At 35.8% G+C, this 13986-nt stretch overlaps 1 protein-coding gene across 1 annotated transcript; it reads left to right on the top strand.

Moving 5' to 3' along the window:
• The first annotated feature begins 8615 nt into the window (after nt 1–8615).
• LOC145073861 (putative pectin methylesterase CGR3) lies at nt 8616–11368 on the top strand. Its single transcript, XM_079020337.1, has 7 exons — nt 8616–8753; nt 9422–9564; nt 9675–9714; nt 9822–9863; nt 9966–10340; nt 10839–10894; nt 10994–11368. Exons 2-7 carry the CDS (start codon nt 9442–9444, stop codon nt 11144–11146), a joined length of 789 nt encoding a protein of 262 aa, XP_078876463.1. The 5' UTR covers nt 8616–8753; nt 9422–9441; the 3' UTR covers nt 11147–11368.
• The last annotated feature ends 2618 nt before the right edge of the window (nt 11369–13986 follow it).

The following is a 13986-nucleotide window of genomic DNA, read 5'->3' as shown; positions in this document are numbered from 1 at the left end:
TGTTATAAAAATTAATTACTAAAATCTTAACTTTTAAAAATATTTAATAACAAAGTTGTGAAAAAAATTAAAAACAAAATAAATAAAAGAAATTTGAATTAAAAAAAAGTAAAAAAGAGGGCCAAAACTATAAAAAGAAAAAGAAAAATAATAAGAGGCTAATTATCTCACAAATGGTCCTTATATAAAATTTCAAAAATGATGCTTAAGGAATGGCAGAAATGATTCTTATACAAATAATAATAATAATAATAATAATAATAATAATAATAATAATAATAATAAATAAAATAAATAAATAAAAATCAATTTAACTGATCAATCTAATAAACAACCACCGTAGAAATCATTTGTGTGCAAAGTTTACTCTGTAGGGACTATCCATACAAAAAGGTTTCATAAGGATTATTTTAAGGACAAGCGAAAAAGTTTAAGGACCATTTATGAAATTTTTTTCTATTTAAAATGTTTATTGGTGTTTTTTTTTGGACTTGATACCGGTAATAAGCATTTTTTTTTAATGTTTGGACACTAAAAGATATCTTTTATGCCAATGTGACGTTGATAATAAACATTTTTGATAAATTATTTTGTTTTAAGTTATTATAAACTTATTATTAATGGTGAAAACCTACTTTCAAGAAGAGTATGAGTTACATGTAAAGAGAATTGAAGCACATGATATACCAGTCATTTTTGTAGATTTAATGAAAGATCTTCACATTAACAAAGACAAACAAATTCAATGAAAAATAAACAATTCATATTAAAAAACTCAATTAATCCGAAATGTGAATCTCTTAAACCATATTGAATTATATTAAAGATTGTTTATAAGTGAACAAACGTTAAATCATAGTAACCATAGCTAGTAAAGACTAACATATATTCCAAACTAAAATGTGTACGAAGTGCGAGAGAAAGATACCGCGAACCATTGCATAAAATAAACAATTATGCTATTTGTAAGTTCCATTCTTTCAAGTGTTACAATCCTTTCAACATCTTGAAATGTTTCATCATCTTCATGAGTTACATTAATTGATACTGTATATTCATTAAAGACATTCTTTCTGATCAAACCGTGGATCTCAAACGTTACAAATGAATCATTCCTATAAGTTAATACAATGAATAATTCCTATAAATTATAACTATATTATACCATAACTCAAACAACTTTTGTTAATTAGAATTACAATATCACTTAAAGTCGTGGGCCACAATCACAACAACAAAGCATAACAATAAGATAACTTATTTGATGAGTTATCAAATCCTAAATCTCAAACTTAGAGATGAATTCTCCCCAAAGATGACATAAACAGTAAACCCTTGGTTTACTTGTTGAATAGGAAGATCAGCTTCGTTCGACAACCTCTCTTCTTGTTGTTCTTGATTAAGACCAGAAATTCTTCCGATACTCGTCGAGAGCGACGATAAAAACTATTGGAGTCGACTATTGTTTGTGTCCCCTTATTTTGAGTTTTTGGTAGCCAGGCTATGATTGGATATGACACTTGTTCAATTTTTTTTCTCTCTTGTAACAACTGCAATTTTCATCAGTCTTTTTTCTTAAGTCATCATTGAGAAAGGAAGAGAGATCATAAGAGGCGGTGAGGGTCGAGAGGTTGTGGAAACGAAGGTAGAGGATGACAGGCTTTTTAATTTTTTGGGATTTTGTTTCCTCCTTAGCTACTAAGAAGGAAGGACGTGCATTACCTAAAAAATATAAAACAACCACCAATTTTAGGACACGCGAATACATGTCCGAAATCCTTTAAATTTTATAAGATATGACATTTTTACGACACCTACTTATGCATGTCATAAATCTAATGCATGTCATAATTCACGTGTCACTAAAAGCCTTTATTCTAGTAGTGATTTCAACCAACATAGCATGCAAGCAAACAAACAAATAATAGCCTACGAGTATAGCTAAGCATACAATAATGTTATAAAAACTATGTCATAAGTAATACAATAAGAAAACTCACATGAACAATTACTCAAACAGTTATAACAATCTAACTGGCGAGCAAACACACCAAACATATATCAACATATAATAATATAACTGATGAATATATAAGGAAATCTAGTAACTAATATCTATATTCTTCACTAATCCCCTTAATATTGAAATGACTATCAAATAAGGATTAGCCAGTCAAGATAGTCAGGAGGCATGATTATTTCGGCATACAGTCTTTCTGAAATCCAACAACCAGGCCAACGTATCTATCACAAACACCGCTCCCATAAGTAGATTAGTCACTTCATAGCTAAGATTAATGATTAATGTAACACCTCGAATTTTAGACGAATTTTTTCATTTTTAAAACTTCCAAAAACATAGTTTCACAATCAGATCAATTACAAGTCATCTCAAAACCACAAATATCATAGTTATTAGAGTACATAAGAGATCATGTCCCAATAGTAAAATCCCAATGCATGTGTACAATCAGACCTTCGCCTTCCCGCGATCCTACGAAGTACCTGCCACATACAAATCAACAACTTTAAACACAAAGCTTAGTGAGTTCCCTAAGATACCACATACAACACAACATAAGTAAACAATTATGGATTATCTACAACACTAGGACTATCAGTAGTCCCAGTGAGCTAACAGCACGCTCGTAAGATTATCTGTAACCCCTAGTTGTCTATCAACAGCCCCAGTCACAAACAATTATAATATCATCACATAACATAATATAACAGCTAGACTCAGTTGGTCATGATATTACAGCTAGCCTACCATACAGGTAAAAGTAAATGAGGAGACTCGCCTGACACTGATGACACGAAAACATAGCACCCGAACTGCAGAAAAAATAATTATCCTTAATTAAAATTAAGGTCCAAACAACTCACGAGTCCAAAGCCACGATTAAACCTACTAAGGGCAAAAAGGACCATTTTGCCCTTCCCTTGACCCCAAAACTCCAAACTTTGACCAAATGTCAAATTCAACAAAAGTCAAAACCCCGTGAGTACGTTGGGGGTACTACACCTAACGTTGGGCGTACAACTGATCAAACATGTGACGAGGAATAACCAGACTACGTTGCGCGTAGTCAGGAGTACGCACAACGTACTCCCCAGATCTCCAAATCCTTTACTAAATGTCTTAATCCGTTAAGACATTTAACCTAACTTTATATTTGACTAATTTAAAGCTTCTTATTCCATAAAGTCGTGGGCTTTAAGCCTTTGCATGGCTATGGGGGGTTAAAACATCATTTCATCCATTCCAAGCTACTTTACTCATGCATGAGTCAAAAGGGAAGATCAAGCAAGCATTTTTATCAACCAGAATGCCATAAGATGCATGAAAGGACAACCTAAACTCCCTGGAGAGTCCCAGACTCAAAGAGGTCCAAACTTGGGGACTTAAGCTCATAAATCCTACACTAAAGAGATCTAGAAGATCACTAGCCAAGGTATAAGCTTTATACTTGAAAATGATGTATAATGATGGGAAGTTTCTGGATCTCTAGCTTGATGGCACTTTCTTATTCTTCTCTAAGCTTATTCTTCAACTACAAGAGCCAAGAATCACTCAAAACTTGCAAAATCACATACATAATCCAAACACATGAGATTAGGATTTTAGAGAGGGTTGGAGGCTGATAAGGGTGGCTAGAAATAGATTCATAATGTTCTTTATATAGGGTTAAATGAAGTATTAGGGTTTTGCATATGAGCCTAGTATGCCCAACGTACCCCTTGGTACACCCAACGTACTAGTTGGCCTCCGCAATTCTGCATGGTGCATGAGTATGTTGTGCGTACTCATGCGTACGTCCGACGTACTAACTTGCCAACTTTTCTCTTTTAGGGACTAATTTGATACTTTAGGGAACGATTCAAGAGTGATTGTAACATCCCAAAATTCAACAAAAAAATTCATTTTTAATTAGGTTATTACATAAAACCAAAGTGCGAACAATACAATATAATATTATGAAATCATATCAGAGTATAATCCCAAGGATCTCGTGTGCGGAAAACATAGTGTGATGCGCTGCGATCAAGCCGGCTCCTTTCCTTTGCAAACAAAGCACCTGAAACCAAAACTGTAAACCGTAAGCACGAAGCTTAGTAAGTTCCCCCATCATACCACATACCACATAATACCATCGGTATCTTTCAACCGGTAACCGGGGACTATTTCACCCCTAGCACTATCGCATAGTAATATATCATAAACATACTGATCATGTACTAACATCATAAACATGTTGATCACATACTAACATCATAAACAGACAAATAAGCATTGTATGGGTTCTGTATACCCCCTTTGGTATCTTTCAACCGGTATCCACCATCGATATCTTTCAACCAGTATCCGCCATCGGTATCTTTCAACCAGTATCCACCATCAGTATCTTTTAACCGGTAACCGGGGACTATTTCACCCCTTACCACTACCACATAATAACATATCATGATCATACTGCTAGGCATGCATGGGTACTATCTACCCCTTCGGTATCTTTTAACCGGTAACTATGAGCTATATCACCCCTACCACTACTAACACATATGTCATAGCATCCTAGCGCATAAAGCATATCAGATAACAACACACCAGATAATTATCACAAAGACAATCATCTAACAAATAACTCCTACTAGTGGGTCGGCATTATGGCCGTAAACCCACTCCTACTGGAAGGTAACTCACCTCGCACTGCTGAAGTCCCGTAGACCCAACCCCATACTGCTGAAGTCCCGCAGACTCGACCCCAACTGTTGGATGACAGATTCCCGATCTGTCAATATCAAAACATCACCCAATTAATAATTGGGTCCCAACACATAACCAATAGTACATTCTTTGGATAATTACTACATTACCCCCAAGTTTGGCTCATTCAATCCTAAGGCCCAAAGTCAATTAGGAATCAAGCCCAACACATGGCCCAATTTTCCAAATTGGGCCCAGGCCTATACATGGTCTTATTATAAGGCCTAACATCATATAATCATTAAGGCCCAAAGTATGGCCCATCTATGGCCCAATTTTACAAATTGGGCCCAAACCCTTACATAGGCCTTACCCTAGGCCCATTAAGTATTCTAGTCCATTTGCTTGACTTTGGATGGCCCATTAATAACACAATCATCAAGGCCCAATAGAAGGCCCAACAATACACCCATGTGAAATTAGGGTTTCACATAAAATGACGATTAGGGTTAAGTGTTTCTCACTTAACCCATTAAGGACTTAATCCATTAAGTCCATCATTCTTCTAAATAAGTCATATGGTGTGATTGGGCTTAATCACACAATTCCATTATTCCAATGGCCCACAAGTGGGTCTCAATAAGTCTAAGCCCATAAATCCAATATTAGGGTTTTCTAAACCCTAATTACGGTTTCCAACCCATCTTAGCCCAATAGGCCCATTAGGGTTTTAGTCCCTTGACCAAACATCCCCAAACTAGCAATCCCAACACAACTAAGCACACTGCTACCCGACACGGCGACCGGTAGCGGCAGCCACCACCCTAAGGTGGTGGTTTTTGGTTTTCTTTCATTAATCAATTATTTTTACAGTTACAAAGCCCATCCGATCAACACACGCACACCCTAATCTAATTACAAACACATACACACGAAAATATACCCACCCATGGTGGTACACGGCGGCAACCACCACCTCACGGTGGTGGCAGTGGCTTTTCCGGTCAAACGAAGTCACGCACAACACAAACACATGTTTCTAATTGTAACAAACACCCCAGCCACCCGCCTGGTGGCGGCTGGCGACGACAGCAACAACGCGAGTGGTAACAGCGGCGGCTTAAGGCGGCGGCTTGACGTTCACAAGGTGGCAGAACGAAAGAAGAAGGAGACACAAAGCAGCTCCGACCGCGTCTTCCCGGTTGCAGCGCAGTGGCGGTTCACAACAGCAACATCCGAAACCGTGGCGGATTATTCCGACTCCTATGGCGGCTAGGAGGCTGACGGACACACCGACGGTTGGCAGCAGACGACGTAGCAATAAAACCGAATGGAGAAGAGAGGAGATCCATCGACTTTCTTTATATCTACATGTTTGTCCATTCTTTGATCGGAAAAAACGAAATGAAAGGAGGAGGCGATTGGGGAGCCACAAGGTGGCGCAGCGCCGGGAATTGTAAGGGTGGAAGTGACCGCCGGCGAGAGGTTCTATGGATCAATATATACCCGATACCTTTAAACCTTTCCCCATAATGTCACAAACAGTCCCTCCCTTCACATTCCTTTTCAAATTCAGCCCATATTTTACCCTTCCAACCCCTGCCAACTAAATATATTACAAATCAGATCCAAGATTTACAATGCAGCCCCTATATTCTAAAATCTTTACAAAACTAATCCATAATTTATCTTTTTAAACCCTCAATTCCCAATTATGACATTTTCAACCCTCTATTCTCTTTTTCTTTTGAATTAAGTCCCAATAATTATCACGGAGCCCTTGTCTTTATAAATATTTACAAACTGAGTTTGGAACTTACAGTTTAATCCCTGCCTTCAATAATATTTACGAAACCAATCCGAAACTTACACTTTTAACCCCTAACCTCTAAAATCATGACAGTTAACTCCTCGAGACCATCCTTTGATATATAAATATTTATTTTAGGGCTACCATTCCATCATTAATTTATTTATTTATCTAATAAATAAACAGGGTGTTACAGTGATAAATGTACCTTATTTTGGGACGTTACAATTAATCTAATACACGGGTTCATAATAATGACAAATGGGTATACTCTATATTAAGTTATACTTAAGCGAAAATGTAACTTACCCAATTGATAAATAACTTGGAAAACGATGAACGTAACTTCGACACTTGATCATTCTCTTAAGGATCCTTTCAAAACTTTCAATGCTCTACAGGATAAGAAATCGAATCACGAAGGACCAAGAGCTCGAGAGGGATAAATAGGTTAAAAGAGGTGCAATAATGGAAGATGCTTGATACCTCTACTTATAGGCTGGGAAACCAACATTCGCGTTGCGCTTTCTCTTGTGTCGCGCCGCGAACTCCGAGATGGACATACCTACCTTGATATTTCTTGCACGCAAATGACTGTAGGTGGTGTCGGTGCATTAACTCCCCGCGTCACGATTCCTTAAAGCGTGCCATTAAATTTATAAATCTGCCAAAACTTAAAAAAATCATAACTTTCATGTACGAACTCCATGTTCGACTTTCTTTATATCTACATGTTTGTATTCACGTTTACTACAACATTCATTTAGATTATTTTAGCTAAAGGGTAATATATTTTTACTTCGTGTTTTATAAACAAACTTTATATCTTTATATGTCGAAAAATAAAAACGGGGTGTTACAAATGAAATCCTTTGCAGAGCAACATATAATGCAAATCTCAAAATCCTAATATCATAAAGAAGTTTGTATATTTCGATTGGAATCTACCAAATAACATATAACTATTTCACATGCATATTAAGTATATTTAAATGAGATTCTCTACTGGAAATAAAGGAAAATCGACTGAAAAATCAAGTTTGGACATGAAAATCCACATCATTATAACCGTAAAATCGCACTAGCTAATTTTTTTGATTAAAAACTGAAATCGAAATCAATGGAACCAAAACCGCAAAACCACATCAGAACAAAATATTGGCTTTTACCTTATAGAAATTGCACCTTGCAATGTGCGTAGTGGTAGACCTATGTAGAGCCCGGGGGTCCCAGGCCGCTACTATGATTCGGCCCCGCAGTGTATTTTTTTTTCTATTAGGTGCAACGTCTTCGTAATATGAGTGTCAGTGCTATTCAAATGTTCTGCGTCCACCATTGGATGCACGATTCGATTTGGTTAAAAAACCAGACAATGCTCACCCTAATATAAAGTATACTAACTAATAAAGTAAGGAAAAAACATTAGCACATACATATGGAGCTGAATACTAGCTAATAACAACAAATAAAGAGGGAATGAAGGTAGAATCCTAGGACTACTAGCACAAACATAGGCAGGAGACAAGAAGAAGAAAATGTTAAACCTAAATGACTCTTCCTAAGTCTTAACTATTCCTATACTACTCTTATACTACTCTACTATCTTAATCCTATGTATCCACATCCTCCTGTTAGATGTTATGTACTCTAGAAAGACCTAAGTCTTGTACTATCTTAATCCTATGTATCCACATCCTCCTGTTAGATGTTATGTACTCTAGAAAGACCTAAGTCTTTCAAGTCTAGCATCACACTGTCTATCCACTTCCTGCATGGACGACCTCTCTTCCTCTCATCTATACAAATACGTGTTCATCCTCATAAGTAGAACAAACATCAACTCAAACTCGATACATATATGGGCCGGGTTCTTAGATAGGCGTCCAGCCCAATATAGGAACTTTAAAGAAAAGAAAAAGCCCATTTCGCTCAACGCGTAATGAAAGCCTAAACCGACAACGCGGGTTCCCGTCCCTACTAACATGCGCGATGTGCGCATTTACCTGTCATTTTCACCAGAAATCGCAGAAATTTACAGTACAAGTTTATACATTTCTTAATCACAGTTTGCGATAGAGATAGAGAGAGAGAATCCTAGAGAGATAATTATAAAGTAACATACAACCCCACTTGATTTTTAGCACAATTTTACTGCAAAAAAACACAGATCTAGATCCAAATAACTACTCTCAACTCAAGATCTCCAAGCTCCAAGCTCTCTCCGACTTCATTCAGGTTACACACATACTCTCTTTCTCTTTCTAATCATCACTCGCGCACTGTGGTTTTTGTTTGTTTCTCGCATTACGATGAATTGTTTAATCAATTGCTGACTATCTGCTTGTTAATTTTGAGGACTATACCAGTATGAACAACGAATTATGACAGAATCAGTTGAATAATGCTTTTCACTTGATCGATTCTAGTGAATTTGATGTTGTTTGTATTTAGTGGTAACGAAAATTGGTTGATTGCTTGTTTTGCTGGGCTAATAACGATTTGAAGAATGCCGCGTTAGGTTTTCGTCATACATTCATACCAAGTGGTCAAGTCGCTTAATGTATTAGTTCGGGACACTTTCGTTCTCCCGTTTTTCTTCGAAGAGGATTTTGAGTCTCGCTTATTTTAACTGGATACTTATCCCGAGTAAAATTATCCATCAGCATGTTTTGGAAATGACTGTGTTAGTTTAGATTAGTGAAATGTTCGTCAGCTTCAGAACAATTAAAATTAACGGATTGATTTAGCCATTTAGGATACTAAATCTCAGCTATTGAATTAAAATTGTGGAACACCCCATTTGTCACTGATATTGGATCCATTGATCTTTCAAAGTTACCATTGTTTCAGTTCAGATAACTCAACTCAATTCATAATAAAACGAGTTAAACATTTTTCTGCAGGTGAATCACAACATATACAGATGTCAAGGAGGCCAGCTAGTTTATCAAGGCGTTTGGGTGATGGAACTGGCATCCCCTTTATGGGATCCTTGAATCCAAAATCACGCCCTTCCCCTTTCTTATCCATTGGCCTTGTTCTTGTGGTAATCACACCTCTTAAAGCTTTTCCATCTATTGTAACATCTGTTACTCATGTTCTTCTTTTCTTAACTCAAATACTGAGTGAGACTTTCCCTTCTCTCAAAACTTTCAGGGAGCTTTTCTCATTATTGGCTATGTTTATAGTGGTTCAGGTTAGTACATATAAATCTCTTTTGGCTAAAAAAAAAATTCTATCTTCTATTCTTCTCCTATCTCCATGAACCAAAAACTTATATCAAACTTATCTTTGTAACAACAGGTGGAAGCAATATTGATAAAGTAGCTCTAAGTAGACTTGAAGGTAAACCATTTAAGATAATAATAACAATTAGCTATCTTTATGTTTGCTAACTTGCTATTCAATTTCAATGATTATGAATTTTCCCATATGTTGAATATGCAGGTGGTGTTTCATGTTCAGCAGAGATAAATCAAGCATTACCATATCTAAAAAAAGCATATGGTGACAGCATGCATAAAGTTCTACACGTGGGTCCCGATTCATGTTCAGTGGTGTCCAAATTATTGAAAGAAGAAGATACAGAAGCATGGGGTCTTGAACCTTATGATTTGGATGAAAGTGATGTAAACTGCAAAAGCCTTATAAGAAAAGGGATTGTTAGAGTTGCTGATATTAAGTTTCCTCTTCCTTATAAATCAAAATCATTTTCTCTTGTTATTGTTTCGGATGCTCTTGACTATTTGTCCCCAAGGTACCTCAACAAGACTCTTCCAGAATTAGCAAGAGTATCTTCAGATGGATTTGTTATTCTCTCTGGTGAGTTTTTTTAGCACTTATGAATACTTATATTTTATATAAAACTAACACAAAAGTACAAAAATGGTCCCTGTGGTTTGCCAAAAGTCACAAAGTCAGTCCTTGCTAATTTTTTTTGATGCAAATGGTCCTTGTGGTTTGCAAAACTTGCACAGATGGCCTTTTTTACTAACTCAGTTAGTATTTAGCTGTTAGGGACTGAATTTGTAAGGGCATTTTCATCTTTTTTTGATGCAAATGGTCCCTGTGGTTTACCAAATGTCACGAATTCAGTCTCTTTATACTTGAAAAGACGAAAATGTCGTTACAAATTCAGTCCCTAACGGCTGAATACTAACGGAGTTAGTAAAAAAGGCCATTTGTGCAAGTTTTGCAAACCACAAGGACCATTTGCATCAAAAAAAATTTAGCAGGGGCTAACTTTGTGACTTTTGGCAAACCACAGGGACCATTTTTGTAATTTTGTCTAAAAGTAATGTTGATTTTATTTTGATAAAGGTTATCCTGGTCAACGTAGAGTCAAAGTGGCTGAAATGTCCAAATTTGGTCGCCCTGTAAGTCTTCTTTTATATTTTACTTGATCCCAATTACTTCAAATTTGAAATTTAAAGAAACATTGAATAATAAAAAATGAATTTATATATTTATAATAGGCGAAATTGAGAAGCTCTTCGTGGTGGATAAGGTTTTTTGTTCAGACAAAATTAGAAGAAAATGAAGTTGCTACTAAAAAATTCGAATTGGCTGCAGCAAAGAAGGCATACCAGTCAACGTGTCAAATTTTCCATCTCAAATCACTCCATTGAATCCAATATTTGATGAAATATGAAATATGGAAAAGGTAAAAGGTAAAAATGGTAAACTATAAACCTCAAATACCATGCATAATCATACACAACAACATGTTCTACAACTAGGAATTTTTATTTTTGTTATGAAGAAGATGTATATTATTATTACACTCTTGTTTTCATGTTATATTGTTTTGTTGGAACAAATGATTATTTTTAGACTGTTTTTCGTTTCAATGTATTGCATTAAATCAATTGTATAACAAGTCTCATAATTGGTTATGGTAATTTGGAGCTATTTGGCTAAATTGTGTTTCTCGATGGTTAAGAAGATATGATAAAAAAGAATGGATAATAAAAACAGAAAGCAAAAGCAAAAAAGAAAAGAAAAAGAAACTCAATCAAAAGTAAAAGAAAAAGAAAAAGAAAAACATTTATTGTATATCATGTCCCTTTGTGAAAACAAAACATGTATCACATTATATATGTAAAACTAAAAGCATTTCTATACGTGTTCTTTCCCATGTATCATGGTTTCATAATCATAACTCAACATAGTATATTTTCTCAAAGAAATATTGGTTTACCAAAATCATAATCCAACCTAGTTTAGAGGACTATGAATAGTAGAAATCAACAATCCATTTGGTGCTTGAGGAGTCTAGAAACAAATTAAATGGTTTTCATATCAATTCTCAATGCTTTAACTTCTATCATAAACATACATATATAATTAAGACTAACAATTATTGGCATTATACAAAAAATACTACACCAACCTAAGATGAATTAACAGACTTGCATCTAAAGACAAAACTAATGAGATACAAAAATATTCGAGTTTGGTTGAATCAAACAAGTTGAAATCGACCTATTTGACTAGTATGGATATTTGGGTGTATCTACACATCTTTCGTTGTTTTGATGATAATCAACCGAAAAAACGAAATTATGTTTTATACTAATGAGGTCATTGAATTTTTGTAAAATAATATTTACATAATAATGGTTGAAGGTGACAACAAAAATAAAAAATACATTCTATTGAAAGTACAACACCTCTGCATCTGGTTTCTGTGCATTAAGGTCTCCACATGTTTATGTCCTATTAATTTAATTTAGTACCTTGTTTAGTTTCTTTTCAGTTTTCAGAAGTAGTGGTGGGTTATCCCATATTTAGTGCTCCACGTTCGTTGTAATGTTTATAAGGCGTGTGATGCTTTGTCTTTAGTTAATGATCTATGATCTAACAATAATAAACATCCTTAGTGTGTGTTTTCCATACGTGTAATGTCTTTTGCTTCCTATGTGTTTTTATCTTCATAGTACATTTAAAGAACTTTGTGTGAGTGTTGTTTAAGGTCTCTAGCAGGTTAACAAAGTGGTATCAGAACAGTGGGTCATGGCTGAGATGCAGGTGGCTGGTGGTGTGAAGAAACTCAATCAAAACAACTAAAATACTTGGTCTACCTGCATAATGTCTTATATGCAAGGCCAAGATCTTTGGGAACCTGTAAAAGGAACATAAAGAAATGAACCGGAGGCTGAAGATAACAATGGTGTAGTATGTAAATGGAAGATCGAGGCTGGGAAAGCAATGCTTGTGCTGAAGACGAATGTGGAAGAAGAAATGCTAGAACATATAAGAGATACTACAACCCCAAACGAAGCGTGGGAAACCTTGCTTACGCTGCTCTCCAAGAAGAATGATACAAAACTCCAGATGCTCGAGAATGATCTATTTTCAATGTCTTAAAAAGAGTTGTTGATTCCCCAATACTTTCATAAAGTGAAGGCTACGTGCAGAGAGATTGGAGAGTTAGATCCTCTAGCTCCCATTAGTGAAACAAGGATGAAAAGGATCAATATACATGGTTTGAAATTAGAACTTCGAAGTTTTGTAGCAACAATTCAAGGATGGCCAATCCAACCCTCCTTAGTGGAGTTCGAAAATTTGTTGGCAGCACAAGAGACTCTAGCAAAGCAGATGGGAGGTGGTACTGATAAAACCGTAGAAAAAGCTCTTTATGTTGAGAATGTCAAACAAAGTTCAAGGGCGGTTCGAGTCAAAACTTTAAACGGGATGAAGATAAGGCTAAGAGTTCCCAAAATTCAAATAAAGGAGATAAGAGTAAGGGTCACTATCACAACAAACGATCTTTAAATGCTACAATTGTGGAGGAAAGAATCATATAGCTCGAAATCGCCCTACAAAACCTGTAGAAGAAAGGAATGCTGCAACCACTCAAGAGGAAGAGCCTTGGTACGCATAAGCACTTACTGCTCAAGTTAGTGAAGATGATGCATTCAATGCTACAACACCTGGTGAGAGAAACAAACTAGATGAATGGATTATCGATTTTGGGTGTTCTAACCACATGAAAGGAGAAAATAAAATGTTAAAAGATCTAGTTACATATTAAGGAAGCAGGGTTGTGGTCATAACCGACAACTCTAAACTCTCCATAACTCATATAGGTGATGTCGTGTTTTTACCAAAAAAAAGCAATCATGAGTTGGCACTACTTGAGGTGTACAATGTCCCAGGAATGAGGAAGAATCTGCTCTCATTTTCCCAGTTATCGTATGTGGGATATCATGTGGTTTTTGGACCGAATGATGTTAAGATGAGAAGTTTGAAACTCCATCTGTACCTATGTTGAAAGGGCATCAATCACAGTCAATATATGTCATGTCAGCGAAAACAACATATGTAGAAAGAACCAGGAGGAACCAAACTAGTGAAATTTGGCATATACGAATAAACCATGTAAGCTATGACAAGTTGATGATGAGAAAGAAACTTGTTACAGGGCTACCTCAATTAAAAGTGAACAAATAAACTTTTTGTGTTG

Source organism: Lactuca serriola, chromosome 9 (assembly GCF_051521515.1).
Source record: "Lactuca serriola cultivar US96UC23 chromosome 9, Lser_US96UC23_V15, whole genome shotgun sequence".
Taxonomy (NCBI): domain Eukaryota; kingdom Viridiplantae; phylum Streptophyta; class Magnoliopsida; order Asterales; family Asteraceae; genus Lactuca; species Lactuca serriola.
Note: the sequence above shows the minus strand (reverse complement) of the source record. Positions and strands in the feature narration are given on the sequence as shown.